The sequence below is a fragment of the Nilaparvata lugens genome, chromosome X (assembly GCF_014356525.2).
Source record: "Nilaparvata lugens isolate BPH chromosome X, ASM1435652v1, whole genome shotgun sequence".
In the NCBI taxonomy this organism is placed as follows: Eukaryota; Metazoa; Arthropoda; class Insecta; order Hemiptera; family Delphacidae; genus Nilaparvata; species Nilaparvata lugens.
This window is the reverse complement of record NC_052518.1, coordinates 13485089-13510754: the sequence shown is the minus strand read 5'-3', so window position 1 is coordinate 13510754 and position 25666 is coordinate 13485089. Positions and strand designations below refer to the sequence as shown.

At 37.3% G+C, this 25666-nt stretch overlaps 1 protein-coding gene across 2 annotated transcripts; it reads right to left on the bottom strand.

Moving 5' to 3' along the window:
- Positions 1-15068: 15068 nt before the first annotated feature.
- On the bottom strand, positions 15069-25196 carry LOC111057493 (vitellogenin). Of its 2 annotated transcripts, none has more exons than XM_039442456.1 (9): positions 25070-25196; positions 23433-23465; positions 20991-22959; positions 19669-20668; positions 18882-19170; positions 17400-18661; positions 16842-17307; positions 15816-16285; positions 15069-15706 (listed from the first exon to the last, which is right to left on the bottom strand). In XM_039442456.1, exons 1-9 carry the CDS (start codon positions 25101-25103, stop codon positions 15140-15142), a joined length of 6090 nt encoding a protein of 2029 aa, XP_039298390.1. In that variant the 5' UTR covers positions 25104-25196; the 3' UTR covers positions 15069-15139. The 2 variants fall into 2 exon arrangements, with proteins under 2 accessions (XP_039298390.1, XP_039298391.1); XM_039442457.1 differs by having other exon boundaries at positions 23433-23462; positions 25070-25153.
- Positions 25197-25666: the final 470 nt, after the last annotated feature.

Here is a 25666-nt window from a genome sequence, read left to right as displayed (position 1 = left end):
AAGTGAGTGAATGCCTACCCGGCTGTCTGTGTCACCTGGTTGCCTAGCCTAATAGGGGCCTAACGTATGTATTTATTGAAAAAAATGGAATTATCTCTTCCCATTGGTATAAAGATTATTAATTATACTAAGAGTATTTTGGTACTTATGAATTTTTAAAATCCGATGAATCTTTTGTAGTAACCCTGTATATTATTTCATATGATTCTGAAATAATAATCAACAAGATAGTGAAGTTTTTCATAGTTCCAAATAATAGTAGGCCTAACCTTATTATTACACCAGGCAGTTCATTCTTCAAGGTAGCCAACTAGCCTAATGAAATACTTAATACAGTGAGACTAGGAGACTGTTAGTATTCCTCATGAATATCATCTAAGGTTCTCATTCAACAATTGCTGACCACTTAAAGTGTATCTCACAACAGATATGTTTCAAGATATTGAAAAATTATTTGAATTTATGATTATTATTTCACCTCATTGTATCTTAGTACAATATAAATAGGCTACTCAGCAAATCATATGATCAAAACTTTATTTTTCATTTTTCTAATTTTTTCAAAATTTTATGAGGAATCAGGTCAGCCACCTGATAGTTGTGCTTCAAAATATCCGTTTCAACTGGAAGATCAATTTGATTATGTACAGCATACCATATGGAGGTTTAAACGGTGTTCAAGTTTAAACGCGTTCACTACTCTAGACGCAGTTTTAACCGAGCATCTGCTCATGGCCCTTAATCCATCAAACCAAAGTAATTTCCTTGTAAATTATATGCTACTATTATTCAGCTTGATATTAATTTACGGTGTTTCTGTTTCGCTTGATTGATTAACACAGGCTGATGTTCTCAAATATGAGTTGAACAGAGTCTACTCGTCTAGACGTAGTTTAAACTTTGCTGGTGCATATGTGCCTCAGCATCTAAGCTGTCAGATGATACAAAGCATTAACATAGTTCAATATCATGTGATGTAGACTTGCTGATTTAATATAGGTTTTCAATAGAAATTTGCTGACCTCATTGAGTCATCGTTTTTGGAAGAAATTGTGATGTTTTCTTTTATTAAATAAATTCAAGTAGCTTACTGTAGTGCCTACAATATTTATTCAAAATAACTAGATTCGTTTATGAGTTTTCCTCACAAAAATATCATTCAAGCAAATTTAATTCCCATTTTTTATTCAAAATATTACCTTTAATCAGCAATTTCCAGAACATTGAACTTGTTGCATAAATCTGGCGTTATATGAAAGCTTAGAGAAAAGGAAGCTTTTTGTGATGAAAACCAACATTTGACCTTGAAATGAAAATTCGAGAAAAATCTGTTTTCAAGTTCAACAATGTAATCTATCTCAACTTTGACCGCAGATAGAAAAATCTTGCTGATTAATTCTCGAATCAGAAACTGTAAAATTATCTACTGCTCTTTGCAACAATGACCTTGAAGCTGAAACTTGACGTAACAAATACCCTACAACTTGTCCTGTCAGTGCTTATTGATTTCGTTTTAAATATCATTCAATTATAGGGATCAGTTTGTACTAGTATTCTAGTATAACAAAATGTGCAGTATAGAAATCTACAGAACCAATATCGTTTGTTAGCCCTAAATATGATGTTCCTTGTTGGCCTATATTTTTGTCAGAACTGTAATGTGAACATTAGTTAGCTCTAATATTATGTTCTTTGTAGGACAATATTTTTGTCAGAACTTTAGTTAGAACGTTAGTTAGCCCTAAATAGTAAATATTGGGTCATATGAATAAAAACTAAGCATATGCTCATGAGCATTAGGTAAAAGCATTAGCTCATTTTTATATAAGCTTTACCTTTTACTCTCACCATATGCTACTGATTTCTGGAGCAAATGCTCACGTATTTTAAAGATTTTTCATCAACTGATTCGCCTTACTTTGTTTTTATAGTGGAAGGTTAGAATGTCTACTCACGTAAGCGCTAAATAATGCAAGTATAGACACTGCTTGTGTTTGGTCGTCTGCTCTGTTCTCTATCCATGTTGAGTTTCAGGTTAGTCAAGTTCTGAATTTTGGAATAATAGCGTGAAAAAATGTCATCTCTATAATAATCTTCAGTATAATCTTATAATCTCAATAGCCTTCTTATAATCATCTACACTCTCATCTTCTTAAATGCCTATCTCCTATTCTGTGATGGCTATCTTTATATCCGATAGGTATCTTTTGTATTTATTATTTTGTAGGATTAATGGTGATAAATATCACGGTTGAATCTAAAAAGAGTTTTATAGTTCTCAGCTATTGGTTGTGATTGTATCTGGTATAGTTTCCTCTTCCACACACGAATTAGTTGAGCCATTTTACTATGAGCAAAAGGTGAAAAGCTGCTCTAGACTAGACTCACCTTTTTTGAAGCACTTGCTTCAAAAGTTGAGCAAATGCTCCAGTTTATTCATACAATTTTGAGTATAAGCTTTTACTTTTGAGCGAATGCTCAAACTATTTTTTTGATGAGCATGAGCAAAAGGTTTTGCTCAAGTTTCTTCATAGAAAATGAAGCATTTGCTCAATATTTTAGAAGTATAGGCTACGCAAATGCTCAACTTTATTCATATTGCTCATTATGTTCTTTGTAGGCCTGTATTTTTGTCAGAACTGTAATGAGAAATTATTATTGTAATCTATCACTACCTTGTAGCACACTTTAGATCCAAGCAGTCTGTTTGATCTCCTGGTGCTTTTTATGATGGAACTGAATTCTATCTGCAGTGATAAGCAAGTCTCATATCCACTCATATAGGCTACCTCTTACCTATCAGCTATTACTGCTCAAATCCCCTAAAATAAGGATATGAATAAACAAACTGTCAATTTATTCCCACACAATCGAATTTTGCGAAAAAAAATCCCGATTAAATCACTATTCATCCACTCAGTAACTTCATATCGGAATATCTGATCTACTTGAGCTTGCAGCGTAAATATATTGTTGATTCAACCTTGTAGCCTATATTTTCTCATTGTGCTTGGTAAAAACCCTGAATTATATTTGTCTTTTCGCCTCAGTCGATATAATTCCTTTATAATTATTAAGCTGCTCCTACATGGGAGCTAACGCTGCCTTCACCGTTTGTGAATTGGAAAGTTGATGCTCGAATCCCCGTCATAGAGAAAATGTTTGTCAACTATTTATTTTTCCTCCACCTACTGGCTAAAGTACTTACTTTACTCCCTGAAACATAATACTAAAGTGTCACTTTTTCGCTCTCGGTAGTAAAAAACAGAAAAACTCCCTAGGGAGTAAAAGTGACTCCATTTAAATAACATGGGAAGCATCTCTATTTTAAAAACTTACATTATAATAGGTTAGAAGGTCTAAGCTCAGATGAGAAAGCATAAAGAGGTGTCTGTCATTGAGTCAACTGAATTCAATACCACAACCAGAAATTTGATCAATGAAATATAAGTTAAGTAGATAGGAATAAAACGTCTCATTCAAACTCAGACAAAGAATGATTGTTTATTTAATCAACATCATAATCTTAGCTGTCTCCATAGAGATAGTGAAAGACGTCAGCTGAGGCTTCCGTAACTACCCCCCTCCAGTCTTTACTATCTCTATTATAGAGATGTAAATAGAACTCATAAAAACAAAACATGGAAAACAACATAATAAAAACATTTTGGAAATCTTTCCTTACTCATCTTCATTATAGTTCCTTTTCGATCTTCTAATCTCACTCAAATGCACAATTTCATGTCTACCTCGTCCATTGTTGTGTTGCTTTTTTACCTCCACTCGGTTCCTATGTAGTAGATCAATCTACTGGTCCAATAAATTATTAATATGGTCCAACAAATCTATGATCCGATTTCGTTCTCTTGTGATGATTTTTCTTGAAGATTATGTCACCTACTTTTATTTTATTCATGTCTTCAGCCACCTCCAAATTATACTTTTTTGTCCTCCGAACTTTCTCGTTCATGATTTTTCTCTCCACTTCTCTATGCTCCTCTGGATGCTCAACTAACTCAAATGGTGAAAAATTTGTTGAAGAATGTATGCTACTATTATATGCCAGAATAGCTCTTGCCATTGCTTCTTCCCCACAGATGTTTCTATCAACTTCTAATAAGTGCAAATGTTCAGTTAGCGTGCTATGTAAACGTTCCATCATTCCATGAGATTGCGGATGTCCTACTGTAGTGAAGTGGCTATCGATACCAAGTTCCTCTAAAAGTTATTTGATCCGATTGTTGTCGAATTCTTTTCCTTTATCCATTAACAACATGTTGGGGGTATTGAAGAGCCCAAAAAATGCTAGTAAATTTTGTTCCATGCACTTGGCTGTTTTATTCTTTAAAATCCATGCAGAAGCAAGCCTTGTAAAACAATCGATTGTAGTAAGATACTTCAGTTTATTGTAATAGAAAATGTCAACTTGAATTATTTCTGCTGGTCTTGCGGGAGTAGGTGTGACCATCTGAGGCGTCTTGTAAGGCTTTCTGTCATATTTTGCTATATTGCATGCTGCACACTTTCCCAGCACATTTCTTATTGTTTTGGCCATATTCAGCCAATAATACTGCCGTTTCAGGTGTTGCAACGTTTCCTTTTCCCCTCTATGGTTGGTCCTTCCAATGTGATATTGTTCTACAACTTCTTGTTGTTCTCTTCTATCTTCAACTGTTTTAACTTGTCTATCGTCTATCACAAATTATCAAGTGTATTTTTGAGTCCCAGCATTCATCTTTATCAATAAAATCTTTTTCCTTGGAAAATATAAAATAAACTTTCCCCCTTACCATCAACTGCTTTATTGTATGTTTCAGTTCATCATCTGTCGCCTGAGGGCCAATTGTAATTGTATAAGTATGAATTGGGCCATAACGATGGGTAGTTTTTGTTATACCTCCAAAGTTTTGTCTTTCAAGAATTATTTGATTACGTTTATCATTTATAATGCAATTTTCCATCACTTCCAAATTAATTTGCTTCACTTGTAGAGGATTTATATTCCGAGATAAACAATCAGCAACTACATTATCTACTCCTTTAATGTGTTGAATTTTGAATGAGTAAACAGCCAATTTTTCTTTCCACTTGGTGACTTGGTTATCCTGGCGGATGTTTCTTTCAGCTTATTCATCCATAAAAGTGGCATGTGATCTGTTCTTAGCACAAATTCATTTCCGTAAAGGTATGGTCTAAAATTCTCAACACACCATACAATAGCAAGAAATTCCCTTTCAATTGTACTATAACGCCTCTCGGCCGGAGTAAGTTTCCTGCTTGCAAAAGCAACCGGTTTCTCATTTTGGGATAGTACACCTCCTATTGCTTCCCCACTAGCATCTGTTGTTAATGTAAAGGGTTGTTGAAGATCTGGAAACTGAAGTATAGGCGTTGAACAAATTGCTTCTTTACACTTTTCAACTGCCAGGATAACATCTGATGATATGTGGAACTTCACACCTCTTTTTAATAAGTTTGTTAATGGTTCAGTCATCTGTGCAAATTTGTGAATGAATTTTCTATAATAGCCGACCATGCCTAAAAATGTTTTTATCTCTTTCAAATTCTTTGGAATTGGAATGTCTTTTATTGCACTAATTTTCTGGCTCTCAGGACGAACTACACTTTCCGAAATCACATGATCCATGAATTTCACTTCAGATTGACACAAGTTAGTTTTTTCCTTTGACAGCTTAAGGCCAAACTTCCTTATTCTTTCAAATAACTGTGTGAGATGTGCTTTATGATCTTCGAGATTCTTGCTGAACACAATGATATCATCCATGTAGATTTGTATTGCTTCTTCATTTATGTCTTCTAAAAACTCATCCATCAGCCTTTGAAACGTTGGTACTGCGTTTTTCAACCCAAAAGGCTTCCTTGTAAATTCATAATGTCCTCTCTCAAAGCTAAATGCTGTCTTGTCCATGTCCCTTGGATTCATTCTTATTTGATGGTATCCCGACTTTAGATCCAGAGTGCTGAAAACTTTAGCTCCGTGCATTCTGTCAATCATATCCTCTAGCCTTGGAAGGGGATATCTCTCCAACTCTGTTTGATCATTTAAAACTCTGAAATCTACAACCACCCTATGTTTTGGCGGTTCTCCAGGGGAAGACTTTTTTGGTACAACCCATAATGGATTACAAAATGGAGAGATAGACTTTTTTATGTGTTTAATGTGTTCTCTAATGATTTTTTTCATTGCATGTGGATACCTTCTGGCTTTTATAAATATTGGTTTTGATGACTTTAATTGAATTGAGTGCTGAACTCTCCCTGTTGTTGTCAGACTCTCTCTTCATTATATAAAGTGTCCTTATACTTTACCAGCATATAGAATGCTAATTTTTCTTGTTCCTTGTCTATAAATTGTTCATTACAATTTCCTCTCACAATGGAACCCATTAGTGAATGTTTTTCTTTAGCAATTGAATTTTTCGATTTATAATTTCTATCCCCCAACTTGATTATCCATTGACCATTTATATTGATAGGAGCAGCTCCAAGATCTCTCATCATATCACAACCAATTATCACATCATACTTGTTGTTCATTATTTCTGTTGATACATGAACTCTCATAATTTTTTAAAAACCAATCAATCCAAACAGATTTAAATCTACTTCCCCTTTTAAAGATTTTCTTCCTGTCAAAGTTAACATTTCACAAGAACACCCTTCTATTTTCAAACTATGATCAATTTTTATTAATGCTTCTTCCGAAATTATTGTACTGTCCGATCCTGTATCATACAAGCAATAAAAATCCCAACTCTTCACATACCTACCTAAAATATAGGTAGCTCTCCTTTTTTGCAATCCACTTTTTGTTCCTTGCTACCTATATTCCTCATCCGAAATCCTCAATCTTTATTCCTACCTTTCTTTGTCGATAAATTGGTTGATTTATTTTCCTTCAATTCAGGCTAGTCTTTTTCATTTTTCTCTCGATATTGACTTTCATAACGGTAACAGCTATTTTCACTATTTGAGGAGTGAGTTAAACTCTCTCCATCAGAACTACCTTCCAAATTTTTTCTGCGATTTTCCTTCCTCATCAAAGCATTGACTTCTCTTCTTCCAAAATTCTTTTTTGGGGTAACTTCCTTTCTATAAATGTAAGGACATTCTCTGGCAAAATACCCTTCTTCCCTACACTCCCAACACTCGTTTCGTGCTAATTTCCCTTCTCTTTCCTTTCTATTTCCTTTCCCATTAGTAACCAATCCCTTTACATCAGTTCTCCATTTCTGGTTCGATCTGTTACCATAAACAGGAGAGGTTCTACTATTAAGTGAATATCTTCTCTTATTCTCAACCACTCTCCAATTTGAGTGTCTATGACTAGCTTCTTTCCAATAAGACTCCTCATCTTTGACAATTTGAATAGTCTCTTCTAAAGACTGAGGTTTTGCAATTTTCACACTCGTACATACTCGCTCCGAAGCTGCTCTTAACAAAACTTCCATTGATAACTCTTCATAGATTTTATTTCTCCATACCCCTTCCTCTTTAGTATTACACGAATCTAAAACTTTCGATTTCAATTCTTTAACCAATTGCGATAACCGATTGGCAAAACTACCAATTGACTCTCCCAAATCACGATTCAATTCCAACATTCTCATTGCCATTGCAGAGACTGATTTCCTTGCACCTGCATAACGTTCTTTAAGGGCTTTTTTAACATCCTCCCAAGATGAACTGAACGATACTCCCAAATCAACCATAATTGATGTACTTATTCTAGACAAGAAAAACGAATGCAGGTTTGTAGTTGTTAATTCATCAAAATTGCTGTCAATAATTTGAGAATGGATGGTATCCATTCTCTCTAAGAATAGACTAAGTTCTTTTACCTCTCCTTGGAACTCCTGAATTGATCCGATCAAATTCATGAGACATTTCACGTCCATAAGTGGTGGTTCTCTCCCGGTAATTTCAATATTTGATGCAATTTCCTTTTTCCTCCTTGGCATTTTCAAAATCTATCCGAAAATTCCTATTAACTTCAACTAAAAATACTAGATAATATTTTGGTTTCGGCACCAGTTAAGTAGATAGGAATAAAACGTCTCATTCAAACTCAGACAAAGAATGATTGTTTATTTAATCAACATCATAATCTTAGCTGTCTCCATAGAGATAGTGAAAGACGTCAGCTGAGGCTTCCGTAACTTATATGTTTGTATGATATTATATTCTTAATATAAAAAACATTATATTTTAATTTTCCATTTTCATTCTTTACCACTTTTACCCATTCATTCTATATTCTAGTGTGTTATCATTATTTTTTTCTATTGTGAGATTCACTCTACAAAGTCACTGTCAGCAGCATCTGATTGGTTGACTGTCAACATTGGTTTGCTAGCCTTGTTTGTGAAAGCAGATAGCTATGTCCTTTTCCAACTTCACACCGTTCCCAAATTGTTTGTAGACCACGGTGTATATAAATATAGTGAACTACCAAAATATTTTATCTGAATTTGGAGAACATTATCATTAAATCATTAAAAAATATGAATTGATAGAAAAGAGGAGATTTAAAATTAGAAATAATAAAAAAATTAGACCCCATAATGTCCCTTGAATCTGTACCCTTTTTCTCTTCATCCGTCTGCACCGCGTAATCTGCGGTCTCTGCTGCTACAATTGACTCTCCGTGCGTACTCTGTGGTCACGACCGTTGGATTTCAAACTGTACCCACTCACTGCTCGGTTGAGGAAGGGAACTCAGTTCCCAAAAATTTCCGTTTGTAATGTAAGTTTTTAAGTGTTTATATATAACACATAACAGAAAACACTTTGAAGTTTTATAATATAAATTGAAACAGGATACACATGACACAGATAGATTAAAAACACTTAAAAACTGACATTTTAAACGAAAATTTTTAGGAGCTGGGCTCCCTTTGTCAATCAAACATGAAGTGTTGCAGATTTGAATATTCAAACGGTCGTGACCACAGAGATGTGGTAGAGATGTTGTGTAGACCATAGAGCACAGACAGTGCAGTACAGACGAACGGAGGCATACTGATTGAAGGTGTATTATGGGAGGAGTTGGTGGGCCATTATGGGTTACAAGAGGAGATTTCAAATTTGAGTGGGTTATGGATAAGGAAAGGAGTAGATTATGAATTGATAGAAAAGGGGAGATTGAAAATTAGAAATCAGAAATGAAGTAGAATAAAATTAGAAAATGGAATTATAAAATTGAATTGAAATGAAATTTATTTTTTATTTTTATTTTTATTGAAAATTTATTATATAATTATTTCATAGCTGTGAAATTTTTCATGGCTCTGAGCACAACAAGAACTTTGACCAATGCTTCAAAGTCAAAGTCCTTATCCATCTCTAATGTAAGTTTTTAAGTGTTTTCAATCTATTTATGTCTTGTGTCTTCTGTTTTAATTTATATTACAAACTTTAAAGTGTCTTCTGTTTTAATTTTTATTACAAACTTTAAAGTGTCTTCTGTTATGTGCTACAAGTGATCTAGTGATTCTTTCTCTTCATTTATGTGTAAACTTCCTACTACCAACTGTCCACTTCCATGCCCTCTCTCTTATGTTTTGTACTCTTCTCTTACTCTTCTCTATGAACTCCTTTCAACTTTCCCAATTCACATAGTCCCAATAATTTTGTCATAACCTAATATTATACAACTCAACTTAACTTGACCTATAATCTAACTTGACCATATCTCAATATAATCTCATACTTCATTGGATAACTTGAATATGTTATAACGTTTTGTAAATTTCTAATTCCCAACTTCACATTAGCTAATCCCCTGTGTTGAAATAACTCAATTGATAGTATATTAGCAATAACTTATAACCCAATATTATTGACTCACCATGCTGTCTGTTATCCTATTTTGTTAATTCCAATTTTTATAACCTAACACTGATTACTTCCTTGTTCTTTGTAATAATCAGTTATTTATGAATAATAATCTTTATCCTGATTTTCTCCACTCACCAACTTCTATCCTAATAGTAAATTAGCCCTCTCTACCAATTCCTATCTTGCTTTGTGATTGTTGATTTATCCTAAACTGACCCAATCTACTTACTTCCTTGCTTCCACATTTACATAGTACTCAATATCCCTTCTCTCATTTACCTCAACGTTAAACACCATGCTTCAATTTCATCCTAACTTTGCTTGCAATTACTGGTTCCAACAAATTCATTTCCATTCCAAATAACTCTCCTAATACATTAGTCATGTTGAATTTATCTCCACCTGCAAACCTCCTCAAATATCTCCAAATGGTTTATCAATACTACTTCCACTAGCTGGTCTTTCTCCCCAATTCCACCCACCTTTGTTCAAATTCCAACATCAGATTTCACTGCAGTTTCTTGATATTGTTCATGAAGAGTACACTCTATCTGTCAACTCCCATCTTGGTCAACTTATGTCTTTCGTCAAATTGATTAAACTTCACAATGATCCTTCCCTATCCAATATTTGTGATGAAATCCTCAAAAAATCAGATTGTGCTCTAGAGAAAAACAGAAACTCTCACCTTGAAAAACTTTCTTCCCTGTACAAATCCCACTTCCAAAATAACCTGCCTCTTCAAATGCATCATCCCAACATTACCAACCCCCCCCCCCATCATCAGTGATAAACCCAGCCTTGCCTCACTCTTGAACCTACCACCACCCTGCCATATTCCGCCCTCCTTACCCAAACGTTCGCCCCAACAATTTACATCTCCTTCAATCCATCAAGAAAACGTTGAAAATCCCACTGTCCTCAACCTATCCTCAAGAAACCTTTCACCTACAGATCAATCAGTCCTCAACAAGGGTCTCTCTTTTGCCTCAACTCCCAAACCTAATGCCATAAACCTTCTCTCCAATACTGTTCACTTCACTAGATAAATTATCTCAGATGGCAAGTATACTTCAGTGGCAACAACACTTCTGACCCTTCTTTCCCTCCCCCCTCGACTACTTCTGACCAAATCATCAAAAAGTTTGCCCCAAAATCCAATCATGTACCTAAGTCTCTCCCAGCAAACCACCCTGTTGAAATCTTCTGCAATTTACTCCTGAACAAAGTCAGCTCTAAAAAATTAATTGAATCCCTCACTCCAACCCCCAACCTCACTCCCCAAGAGTTCAAATCCATCAAATACCTTTGCTCTGACAAAAGCTGACAAAAACTCAACTGTAATCTTACTGAACACCACAGATCACATCAATGAAGCCAACCGGCAACTCACCAACCCTGAACAGTATCAACTCCTGCCTTCCGACCCTACTCCACAAATCCAAAAGAAAGTCCTCAAATTTCTGATGCAATACGGTCCATCTGAAGGCCTCTTGGACTCAGACATCAACATCCTTTCGCCAGACTCTCCCAACACACCACACTTCTATCTTCTTCCAAAAATTCATAAAGAAGGCAATCCTGGTTGTCCAATTGTTTCAAGCATAAATAGGCCAAATGAACGAATCTCTGCCCTTGTTGATTTCCACCTCCAACCCATTGTTGCCTCCCTACCCTCTCATATCAGAGACTCCTTCCACTTCATAGATATCCTAAGGAACACAACCCTTCCAACTGACCAACAACTCCTCCTTGTTACCATTGATGTAGCCTCCCTCTACACTCCCATCCCCCATTCTGAAGGCTTAAAATCCCTTGAGCATTTCCTTTCCTCACGACCCACACCCTTCACCCCTTCAACCACCTTCATAGTAAACCTTGCCAAACTGGTGCTCACAAGCAATGTCTTCAGGTTTGAAGATAAATATTATCTTCAAACCCAGGGTACAGCCATGTGCACCAGGATCCTATGCAAACCTATTCATGGGCCTCCTTGAACAGGATTTCCTTCCTCCATTGATGACATATTCCTCATATGGCCTCATGGACATGATACCCTCTCCCACTTCCTCAATCAACTCAACTCCAACTACTCTGTCTCCTTCACCTGGAATATTTCTGAATCCTCCATCAACTTCCTAGATTTCAATGTAATCCTTTCCAACTCAAATACCTTATTCACCAATACTTTCACCAAATCCACCCACACTCAACAGTTCCTACACTTTGAGAGTTGCCATCTTTGCCAAAAATTTGCAGTAATCCCCACCATCTTGACCAGTAGCTCAAAAAACTCCACCAATCCCTCCTGAAATGTAACTATCCTGAAAGGTTGTTACAGAAACAAATCTCCTCCAAAACTGGCATTTAAATTCAACCACAAAAAATTCCCAAATCCCACAAACTCCAAAGCTCTGTACCACCTACTTCCCTGGAATTGAAAACCTCAAACCTGTCCTTAAAGATCTATTTCATGTCGTCTTCTCCAATCCCTCTACCAAACACCTTTTCCAGCAACCACCCACCCTCATTTATAAGCAACCTCTCAACCTCAAGAAAATTCTCAGTGAAAACAAATCACTCACCTCTGATGAAATCCCAACTCCACCTGGTACCCTACCTTGCAAACGCCCCTGCTGTAAAACCTGTCCTATCACTGATTCTTCCATCTCCTTTACCAGTCCTATCACCAACTACACCCACCAAATCCATCAATCCAGTAATTGCATCTCCAAAAATTGCATCCACCTCCTTTCCTGCAACTTTTGTCCTGCCTTCTACATAGGTGAAACCACAACTGCCCTAAACCTCCGGATCAACAATCACAGGGCTTCCTTTAAAAATAATACTTCCCTACCCATCCCTACCCATGGCTCTCAGCACAACAAGAACTTTGACCAATGCTTCAAAGTCAAAGTCCTTGCCACCCTCCCTCCCACAGCCCCCTCCATAGATGTCAAGACAAAAGAATTGGCTTTTATTTGGGTGCTTGGAGCTGCTTCCAGTCCTGGTCTCAACAGACAGCAATAGTACCATAGCTATCAACTCTACACCAATTGTTCAATTAAATTTAAATAAATTTCATCATATCATAATACATTTCACAGCTATCAAATATATATTGAATTTTCAATAAAAATAAAAAATAAATTTCATTGAAGTTCAATTCTACAATTCCTTTCTCCAATTTAAGTCTAATTCTTTTTTGATTTCCAATTTTAAATCTCTTCTTTTCTATCAATTCATAAGCTACACCTTTCCTCATTCATAACGCACTGAAATCTTAATATCCCGTTTGTAACCGCCCCCTAATTACCCCATAATGTCCCCTGAATCTGTCCCTTATTCTCTCCATCCGTCTGCACCGCGTAATCTGTGGTCTCTGCTGCTACAATTGACTCTCCGTGCGTACTCTGTGGTCTCTGCTGCTACAATTAACTCTCCGTGCGTACTCTGTGGTCACAGGACAATTTGATTTCAAACTGCAGTCTGCTCGGTTGAGGAAGGAAACTCAGTTTCCGAAAATTTCCCCCATTTCTAATGTAAGTTCTCAAGTGTTTTCAATCTATTTCTGTCTTGTGTCCCCTGTTTTAATTTATATTACAAACTTTAAAGTGTCTTCTGTTATGTGCTATATATATATATCCTGGATGGAGATCTACCTACATAGTTTCCATGAGTTTTTTCACAGATTTTCATTGGCTCAATATTCTAATAGATGTAAAGGATAAAAAAATGATTGATACACCATTCCCAATCCAATTTCTTCTCAAAATAAGATGATCTAAAATTCAAAAATATCCGAAAACAGTTCTCAGTTAATTTATTCTCCAATGTTGAAACTTAACTAGACTGAAAGTGAGAGCCAATATTCTAGATACCCATTTTTTTACTTTTCAGATCTACTATAATATGTGATGCTTGATTCGTATTCTTCTCATACATTTTATCCTGAAACTTATTCAAGCAATGTTATTCCCATATTTGTTGTTGAGTATCCAAGTACCTACACAATTTATTAATAGTATTTCCTGATAGCAAGAAAGCAAAACTCTTTCCTAATAGCCTCTCCTTTCTAAAGCTATCTCACTATTTAGATAGAAAAACACTCATTATTACATCACTGCATATTACACCTATTTCTATTCTCATATATGTTGAGGTGATATTTTTAGGGGGAATTCGACCAATAGTGATAAAATACTCCTTATTCAAAAAAAAGATACTTAGAGATATTAGTGGATTTAGATCAAGAGATTCATGCAAATGCAAAACATTTTCCAAAGAACTAAACATTCTCACACTCCCTTTTATATAATAATATATCAGCTAATAGCTTTGACTATAGACAGGAATGTCATATAAATAGTCAAAGCTACTGGTTTTTGTTGAGGTGAACATTTATTAATTTAATTTTACAGACATTTATAAGTATAAATCCACTCGAAAAAGGAACTTGATTTCTTTCCCAGTTCATGAACCTGCGAAATTGGTAAAAACCCTTACTACTCGGGAATAAAGTTTTAATATAGGCTAAACTACTAGCTGCCATTCGAAATGGAATTCAATCAGGCCGAAAGAAAATGTTAAAAAAAAAGACTGAACAAGATTTAATTTACTAGACTGAACAAGACTCAATTTACTAGACTGAACAAGATTTAATTTACTGGACTGAACAAGATTCAAAAGACTGAACAATTTCAATTTAATAATCCCATTAATGTTGATAACTGACATAGGTAGTTTTTAAATAACATGGGAGAGCGATATCTGTTTTAATTGAGCTTTTTAGGCTACAAAATTAGACTCATTCCTGCAGTATCATTTCGTATTCACTGTTTTATATCATAATGATAGTTTGTATTTGCTCATTGACATGTATGTTATAGGCAGATCTCAGTTTGAGTGATAGGTAAACCAACTATGACTTGTAATTGACAAGTCATTTTTTATTTTGTACTTCACAAGTCACCAGTCGAATAAGCAAAACTCGAATGTGATGTGATGTGACAATTTATTCAATAAATAAAAAAACTGAAGAATAAGTTACTCAGAATCTAACCACGATTTCAACAAGGCCTTTTACCAATATGGAGTTAGAACATTTATCAGATAAAGTTAGGATGGTCTGTCTGTAATATTGATAAATGATCAAACTGATACAAATGAGTAATCTTACGGGATGATAACTATGATCAAACAAAAAAAAAATTTCAAATGCAAAATTTATTGTTCAACATAAGCAAAAATCACATGATGTTGAAATTTACATGTATGATTAGTTGTCTCTAACACAACTCTTTGGGACGCTCTTCTTGAATGTGGCATTAGGCTGCTTCTGTCCAAGGTTGACGAATCCACCGTTGATGATCTGACCAACCCAATATTCGGAGTTCTTGCCCTGGCCCATGCAGAAGTACTGAACCTCCTTTTCAGATGATCCAGCTGGGGAGAAGCCACTCTGGCACTTGGGGACTGGGTGAATACTGAAGCAGACCTGGTCACCATTGTTCTTGATGTCCTGCACAAGTTTGGTTGGGTTGGCAAGTCTCTCTGAGCTGTGGTTCTTGTTGTTGTTCCTGTTGCTGCTGCTGCTGCTTCGGTCATAGTCATTGGAAGTGATGACATTAGCAAAGATGTGCCGGCGCCTGAAGCAAGGCATCTGGTCAGCCTGCCTCTTGAGCTGTTCAACGTTGCTGTTGCTGCTGCCTGGCAGAGCATAGGTGGCTGCAAACAGTCTAGCCTCCCTCATAATGCACTTGTTGGGTGTGGTGAAGTCAGTGTACTTGTCACCAGAGTAGGTACCGCAGAGACCACGCACCTCACCTCTGTGGTAGCTGTCAGCCTGCAAAGCATCAATCATCATTAATATTATCATCAATGACTAGCATTAGCCTAGCATTATTGCAATGAGTGATGTTGCAAGTTGCAACCAGTGTGAAATAGATACTTACATCAATGATGAAGTTGGCACCATCGTGGTAGACAGCAATGCCATGGGATGAAGACTGAACCTGCACCTCTCCATTGTCTGTGACAGAGATCTCAACGAGGGTCTCACCATCAAAGTCATCGAAACTGGCCATCCTGTTGTTGGCAATCTGCACCTTGTTTCCATTGACCTGGACATTGGCGTTGGGGCTGTTGTCACTTGACTCGGAGCCAGAGGGGTTGATGTCAATGACATTCTCTCCCAACAGCATCTTGACAGCCTTGCGCTGAGATCCGGCGTTCTTGGCCAAGACAACAACCTTCTTGTACTTGTAGAAGCTGTTGGACTGGCTGTTGCTGGCACTGTATCTTCCAGAGTTGTCGTTGTAGTTCTTTGGAGTGGAGGCAAACATCACATGCCAGCCTTCAAGGTCAGCTGAGTAGGTCTTGTTGTCGAATGTGCTGATGGAGTTCTTGCTGACAGAACATGTTGCTGCAAATAATAGAAACAAATGTTGTTCTATCACACTGCTAATTGTTGGTGTAGCAAATAAATATCTACAAATGGAACTTAATGATAAATTTCAATAACTATTCATATGCTAATTAATGAATATTTGCATTGAACGAAAATTCAAATTAAATTGTACAAATCACCCCTGAGGCTTCTGCTACTGCAAATATTGACAAAACAGGGTTGAATTCTAGATTGGAAATTCGATTATAGAGTCACAATCCAAAGATTATTTGCCAGCCCGGAAATTGAACCGGGCACCTCCTAATTGCTTATCCTAATTGAATTACACCATTCAGTTTGAATTTTCGTCCAATAATAATTCTATTATAAATTGAAGAAATATGTTATCAGGAACATCAAATAGGGTGTTCTAAAATGAATAATTTCTAATAATGACTGGATTTTAAAGATAATTGAAACTGAACTATCAATAAAATTACTACCAGTCAGCATTTTATCTTTAGAAACTGTTAGAAATTCATGAATTGAATCTGATGGAGAAGGTAAATGTTGGTTCTAAGTGTAAACTCACGGTAATCATAGTTCTCATTGTAGGACATGAGCTCAAGTGAGTTGAGTGATGGATGGAAGATCACCAGAGGTCTGAGAGCATGGTGTACTTCAACATTCTTGACATTGGCAGAGAAGAATGGAGTGTTGATTGAAGCATTGAAGTAACGGAGGTTGTAGTTGAACCTGGCATTGAGATCAATCTTGCCAGAAGGATTGCTGTTCTGACTGAACATGTTTTCACTGTGGTATGGGTAGGCAGCTTGAGCCAGAGCTGAGTAGATGCTGTAGGTGACGTTCTTGAAGACACTTGATACTCTATCATACTTGACAGAGACTTCGTAGTTGTTGAGCATGTTGGCGACCTTGGTGGCATTCTGGCAAGCATATTCAAGAGCCTGGCCCTTCTCCATCAATTGGAAGCATTTCTTGGCCATTGGACGGCTCTTTGCATACTCCTGGAATTCCTGGGTCTGTGACAACTTGGCCTGGAATGAATTAATTCACATATTAATTCAATTGAAAAATAAACATCAATTGGTGTGAGAATGTGCATCAATGTTTGATAAGTGCTACTTACATCAGCATGGATGTGTCCTCCAGCATTGCATTGTGCACCAAAGGCAATGTCAGCACTGATGCGGGAAGTTGGGTTTGCCTTGAGGGCATCATGGAAGTTCATGAGTGGCACATTGGGGAAGTTACTGGCAGCTGCAGCACACACCTGGGCCTTGGAGTCAGAGTTAGCTGGGTTCATTGATGCAAAGAACAGCATACGAGCGTTTGGAGAAGCATCACTGTTGGCCATTGCTACAGTGGCTACATACTGGGCATTGGATTGACCATGGCTGTCTTGGAATCTAGCAGACACATCAACAACCATAGCATCAGCACCTGAGATGCCAGCAGCAGCCTTGCGCAGGAATTCATTCTGTCTGGAACGACTGTTGGCAGCAGTGGAAGATGGCTGAGCATCAGTGTAGTCTGCTCTGTTGTTATTGTTGTTGTTGCTGTTGTTGCTGTCATGTCCACTGTGGGAGTTATTGTTGTCATCAGAGTTGTCAGCATAGGAGAAAGTAAACTTGGCAACCTGAGAGGTGCTCTGCCTTGGATTGAAGGCAACAGTTATGTTGTTAGAGTTGATGGAGCTTTGAGCCCAGGGAGATGTCATTGCAGACTGGAAATCAAACTTGCTAACTTCATTGTAGAGGCTGGCAAAGTCTCCAAAGCCATTCTCACTCCAGTAGTTGGCCTCAAATGCGAATCCAGTGCTCTCCTTGCCAAAGTTCATCTGGATCTGTTTAGCTTTGCCAACATGCACTCTCTCAGTGCCATCCTCCTGCAGAGCTGGGTTGAAGTTGAGGATGTTTGACTTGGTGGTGTAGAGCACTGAGCTGTACTGGAACACATTCTGTTTGTCTTCCTTGTTGAGTGGCTGCACTGTGAATTCGACCTCGTTGTTTTCCAAGTCAATGTTTGCCTCTGTCTGAACAGCCATATAGAATTGCATGTTCTTCTCAACACTGGCATAGTACTCATGGTGGTTGAATGGAGTAACCATACCAAATTTGCTGTTGGACTGCATTGAGTAGACTGCTTCAATGTCAGCTGAGATGTTGATGTATTGAGGAATGTTGACGAAGTTGTTGTTGCCATTGGCCAAGTCTGGGTGAGAGTTGACCTTGGTCTCTCCACCTACATACACCATGGTGGGTACACTGGAGGTATAGACAAAAGGCAGACCCATTGGGGTAGGGAAGGCTACTTTCATTGTGTTCTTACTGTAGAATTGAGTCAGGTTGAATGAGGTGTGCTTCAGTTTCTGTGCTGCTTCCTTGAAAACTGTAAAGTTGAAAGAAAACAATGAATTAGTTCAAAGTAATAAATATTAGGGAGTTGTGTGCTTATATTTTATAATAGTTTATATTTCTCTCCATTATGAGTTGAAAAAGGTATTGATACGAAGATATCAATTGATCACTAATTGAAAATTACTGTAATGTGAATTATTATCTTTCCAGAAACTCAATACTCTCTAGTTTTAGTTTAATAATATACTTACTGGATGGGATCTTCTCAATGGTGTGGTTGTTGATGGAAAAAGCACGCTTTCCTCCCAGCATGGTGAGGAAGAAGTTTCCTTCCAGCTGTTCAGCCTGGTCCTTCTGGATGTTGAGGGCCTTGAGAACATTCTCAGCTGTCCATTCGTTGTTTGAGTTCCTGTTGTTATGGTTGTCTTCATTGTCATGAGATCCAGACTTGTTGTTTCTGCGGTTGTTGTTGTTGTTGTTCTTGAATTGAGTGTTCACAAGCTCCAAAAGGTCATTAACACTGGAGAACATAGCAGAGTGCTGCAAGAAGAAACAAGAGAGACCTCTTATAGAATACCGTCAAAGTTAGTTATGATTACAAGCATTTGTATTGTTAACATGAATGCTTTGAATGATTGTTTTGAAGGTCCAATCAGTCCCTATAAAACCAGTTGAGACTAAGATAAAATATCATGTTTTGCCAAATTTAAATATTTCCATGCTAACCAGTATGATTGGAATATATAATTCAGCAATGCTGTCAATGCAGAGTTGTCAATTTAAGTGAATCCATTTATATGTGCTTGCATCAAAAGTTTGAAATTTTTATCATTTTGGTGATACAGATACTTTGTTCAAGTCTCAACTCATTATGTTCAGAGTATCTATAGTATCATGATGAATGTTTTTTTCTGCTGTTTTTGGTACTATCCCTCCCAAATATTGAATTGAAGATTCAATTTTCATCAAGATGGCTAGTCAATGATTTCAAAGAGTACTAAGAACTGTGCTAGATATAGTATGTATTTTTTTACTTACATGGAACACTTGGTGCTTGTATCCTCCATCATTGGCCATGAAGTTGACAAACACACTGCTTGGAATAATACTGTCAACACTGCCAATGGAGCTTAATTGGCTTTCGTAGCTCTTGTCGATGTTGTCAATGACAAATGAGCTGAGGAAGTTCTTGGACAGGGAGCTTCCATACTCATTGGGGTTGAGCATGTCAACAGCTGCCTGAGCATTCCTTGCCAATTCAATGGAGTTGGGATTCTGATCCATACGAGCAGCACTCTTGATGAAGGATTGAGTAGCTGAGATGACTTCCTTGCTTTGCTCCCAGTGGGTCTGCTGGGCCATCCTCTGTAGCATGGCTGCAGATGGGTTAGCATTGGCCAAAAGGTGTAGGGCAGCCACTCTGAGTTCGGCGGCTTCTCCTGGGTTCTTGTAGATTCTGTAGAGCACAGCACGGGCAGTGGTTGGGTGGACACGGGTCATCTGGTAGAGGCTGGCAACCATCAAGAGGCGCTGGAAGCGTGATGCTGATTTCTTTCCTTCCAGGTAGGGCTCAAAGGTCTTCAATAGTCTTGGGTGTGCAGTGTTTCCAAGAGCTTGGATGTAGACAATGATTTTCTGGCTATCACCCTTTTCAAAGGCACTCTTGAGTTTCTCTTCCAAGTAGGGCATGTATTCCTGATGCAGGGATTGATCATGCTTGGATGTCAAGTGACCAAAGCTGTGAACTCCAAAGCGCATGTGTTTGGTGTCTGAGTCAACTTGAGCTTTCCTCAGGATTTCAGAGAATCCAAGGATGATGGTGGAGTTGAGGTACTTCTGGTTCTGCACATTTGATGAGGTGGCAAATTGGAAGAAAGTCTTGATGTACTGGTCAGTTGGCAGTCTGGCGGTTCTTGGCAGAACAGCAACAAGTTCAGCTGCCTTCTCATTCCTCACATCACCCTTCTCAACCCAGTTCTTGATGGCTTCCAATGCTGGTCCAGTTCCAGCATTAGCTGTAGCATGCTTGAATGCTTCCCTGTTGAAAGAATAACACATCAACTCATTGCTCTTATTTAATTAGCAGTATTATTATTTTAGTCATTGGAATATGATAAATTATCCCTTAATTGATCAAGATTATTCATACTGTGTATGATCATTAGTAATTCCTCTTATAGAGTATGCTTTATATGTTGATCTTCAGAATATAATGAACTTTTCACATTTCAATCAAGATCATTGAATCAATGTATAATCATTAGTAATTCACCTGATAGAGTGTGGGAGGCAATATGAGAATTTCAAAATAAGAAATGTTTTGTTTATCATATTTCAGATTGTGCGGATGTGGGACTTACCAACTCTGGAGTTTCTTGGCATCAGCAGAACTCTTGCCATTGGCATTGTTCCTGTCAATGAAAAGTCTCTGTTTGACTTCCTGGATCTGCTTGGCTGACATGGTCTGGATCATCCTGGTGAGGATGGTGAAGGAGGTGAGTGTGTTCTGTCCTGGAATGGCACTGGGTCTCTGGACCTGGGCGCCAATCCTCATGGCTACCTTTTGGACTTCATTGACAATGTCGACCTGCTTGTCAGCCTGAATTGAGTTGCCTCTTACTCCAACAAAGTGGGGCAAGAAAGGTGTTCTTGGTGCATCATTCATGCCAGGCTTCTGCTGCCAGTTCTCTTCGCTGCTGTCAAGATCAGAGGATGAGGACGAAGAGGATGAAGATGAGGACGAGGAGGAGCTAGAACTGGAACTGCTTGAGCTTGATGATGAGTCATCATTGTCATTGTTGTTCCTGTTCTTGTTGTTGTTGTTCCAGTTCTTGTTGTTGTCATTGTTGTTCCAGTTCTTGTTGTTGTCATTGTTGTTCCAGTTCTTGTTGTTGTGCTTGTTATTGTTGTTCTGGTTTTCATTGCTCTCTTCAGAGGAGTCATTGTTGTTGTTGTTGTTGTTGTTTCTGTTCTGGTTCCTGTTTTGGTTGTTGTCATCATCATTCTCGTTGTTGTAGTTCCTCAGAATACTCCTGCGTGACCTGGACTTGGTCTTCTGCTGGCTCCTCCAGTAAGCATCATCATTATTGTTTTCATTGGAGTTATCCTGGTTGTTGTCATTGTCATTATGGTTGTTCCTGTTGTTGTTGTTCTTCTTCTTCTGGTTCTTGTTGTTCCAGTTCTTGTTGTTGTTGTTCTTCTTACTATTCTTGTTGTTCTCCTCTGAGCTGCTCGATGATGATGATGAGCTAGATGAAGAGGAGGAGGATGATGAAGAAGAGTCACTGCTAGATGAGCTTGAGCTGCTGTCATCTTCATTATCAGCCTGCTGCCTGGTGTAGTGGCTAGATCTTTGGTTGCTCTCACTGTTTGATGCTGGGTTGAACTCATAAACCAGATCGTTGATTTTCTGTGGGTTCTGGACTGACTGAGGAGAGCCAGAAGAGGCATGTGACACGGAGACAAGGGTGGCATTCATGAGTGTGCCAACTACTCCCTTCTGCTGGTTGTAGCCGAATGGACTGATGGCAATCTCATTCTGAGTGACCGATGAGTGGATGGTGAAACTTTCTATTTCTCCAGCAATAATCATATGGCCCATTGCGGCACGGCTGACAAGGTTGCCCATCTGGTTGCTGGCTGGCTCAAAGTTGCTTTCCTGAGTGAATCCAAAGTGGTAGGTGACTGGGTTATCACAGTTGCTAAAGTTCCTTGACTTGACCACCTGAATGAGACGGCTGTGGCTCTGGCCCTGGCCCTGGCCCTGCTGCTTAACTGCAAGTGGTGCAATCTCTGGGTGCTGTTGCACAACTCTCATTGGCAGCTCATCAACATCGTAGTGGGTCTCACACTTGCCGGTGACAGAGTCCTCCATAACCTTGAACGAGCCACTCACCTGCTGGCCATTGGGCACAATGTTGCGCCTAGACTTGATGGCATTCTGGCCAGTCACATCGACCTGGAACAGGCTGACGAATCCCTTGATCATGTTCAGTTCCCAGGTGGGTGTGTTCCTGTTGACCTGCAGACTGCGCACTGCTCCCTGCTTGTAGTTGACTTGAAAGACTTGGTTTGCTTGCGACAGGGGCAACTGCTTGTACTGCAGCTCATTGCTGCGTAACTCTTGTTGCCAGCCTCCGCTTAGGTTCTGGTGCACATCGGCGTACTCGGCCTTGGAGATCTTGAACACAGCCTGGTTCTCATTCTTCGCCTCAACTTCCAATTCTGCTCTCAGGTGCATGCCCACGTACTGGTTTGATCCTGACTGGTGCATGGCTGACAGTGATCTGCCTTGCACATGGTAGCGGTACTGCTGGTTGCTGTTCCATGCTGCAATACAATTATTATATTATATATTATAATACAATTATTAATATTATATATTGTAGTCTCAATACAAAACGTTGCAACTTACAATCATCAATCAATAGTGTTTACAAATTTTATCCCATCATGTAAAATCAAAATATAATTCTCTTACTAGGCTAAACCTTAATATTCAACCTTTCATCGATTTCTCCCAATTAGTATAGCTCCAATTTCTAATAATTCAATATTAAATCTCATCATGTGAAATTGAAATATAACTCTCTTACTAGGTTATATCCCAATATTCAACCTTTCATTGATTTCTCCTAATCATTATAGCTCCAATTCATAATAATTCAAATAAAAAATAAACGAATAAAACATCAGTATATTGAATATATATGTAATATGTACATAATCTCTCTTGAAAATGTTAGAGTATTTACAAGTTTTCTATGACATTCTATGTTCATTGAAATAATTTCGATACTCACGTCCACTGCTGCTGGCAGATACTCCGGCAACCGCTGAAACAGATAATAATAAAACCCTTGAGTTATTGTACTCCTCACTGTATGAGATAGCCTTCAATTGAATTCTTATCACAATGTACTCAATATTGTCAATTAAAATATGTTAGAAAGTAATTTCATGTCAAAAACATTACATTAAATGACTAATAATTGAGAACACAATTCAATTCATCATTGTTACCTGTCTGATAGTGATAGGCCTACATAAGTTCAATCTTTCAATCCCATAAAACTTCACCAGAAAGTTGAACTATTCGTCACAAATTTCTCAAACGAATTATTCCCTATTGTATGAGATTAAATGAAACCCACTGAAATGCATGAATCAATTTATTTATTTATTCGTAGATACAATCACAAATAATATAAATGTGATTAGGAAGGAACATCAAGGCTTGGCCCAAAACTATCCCATTCCCAAATTTTGATAATAAATAACATTTAAAAAAATAGGTTATGTTTCCACTGTAAAACGTTCAAGCTCAATTTTCGTCCAAATATATAAATATATGTTATAAATTTTGAATTTAGAAAAATTAAAACACTTAACTGTAGTTAAATATTACACTTAATTATCGCTGCACATTGAATTAATCATGTTATTCTATATAATTTCGAAGCCAAAAATACACACAACTTCTCACTGAAGTTTATATCACCTTCCAATGAGAAACAACCAATTGTTTTGAAATTATAATTGCGTTTCATAAATAATACGTAGCAAACGCTATAGAATGCATTTAATTACAATTAACAAAATTGGCTCATTTTTATGCAATGTATTTAAAAAAATTATGAAGTAGAATAGTAGAGAATAAACATAGAAATCTCGACTTAATGAAACCAATAATTCCAGTTTATCCTATAAGAAATCACAAAACTATCAGTTTGTATTTCCTCATAAACAGGACCCAGAGTTCTGAAAATTACGAATGTCAAGAAAAAGGAGAAGATACAAGTGGATGTAAGATGTAATCAATTTGAGATAATGTGAAAAATATTCTAAAAATATTTTTTTCAACTCAACTAGGATTTTAGCTATCGTTAAACGATCCCAGTTGTATCCCTTTAAAATTGAAAAATTACGTTTTTAGCATAATTTATTTTTCCCATTATATCAACAGTTAATTGAAGTGACATACGGTACTTTCAATTGGTTTTATTCGATTTCTCAGATGATTTTACAAAATAATTCATGATCGAAGTATCTTCCGGAAGCTGTTACAAATTCAAATAATTGAAATTTTGAATAAAAAAATTTGCAAGTTATAACAAATTGAAGGAAAATCTTCCGCCATTATCATTTTGGCAATAAAGCACTTCAGGACCTATGTTTACTGGAAATGTTTTCTTTATTTTGATGTAAGGAAAGTACTCACGAAGTTTGTCGATCTATTTCACAAACACTCTGTATAAAACCCCACAGCTTTATACAATTACAAATGTTTGTATTCGTATTATCAGGCAATTAAAAACATAGTGTATTTCAAATGGTCTTTGAAATTGACAGTTTTAAGTGTTGTAATGTAATTCATAGCTGTGGAGTTGAGTTGTCTGTCAAAGAAATAGTAAGTTAGTTGGTAAAATATTGTACTCACCGATGGCGCAGAGAAGCAGAGTTAGTCCGTTCATGTTGAGTCTAGCAGTGAAGCCGAACTCAAGCAAACGAATGATAGCTGAAGGTGGTCTGGCCGCATTTATAGTGGTCGCAAATGGCGCTTTCGTGACGCCACAGCGTCCACGCGGGGCCTCCAATCTCTATCGCCAATCGAGTCAGCAAAAATAATCCATTCATAAAATATAGATTTCCAATCACTGCAACTGTTTAATATCTCTTTACTCATGTTACTGAACTGACTTGACAATTTGACTGACTAATTCCACAACTGACTTTAAATTACTAACAGTTTTTAGATTTTCCATCAATAAGTTAATTTTAATCTTCATTTATACTACATGACATCTGGCATGATATTATCTGATGATATGAAGTGATAGTGATTAAATATTTCTTCCCCCCAATAACGTACTTCAGCGTTGTTGCAGGCCCAACTCCACATCTGTTAGATATTCATAAAAAATTAGCCTTTTTATTCTTTCTCGTTTGTAAGAACTATGAAAAATAAATTTTTGTTGGAGTTCTTGGAATTCTTGAAGTCTTTTTAAAGAAAGGAGGTTCTCATCTAAAACATACT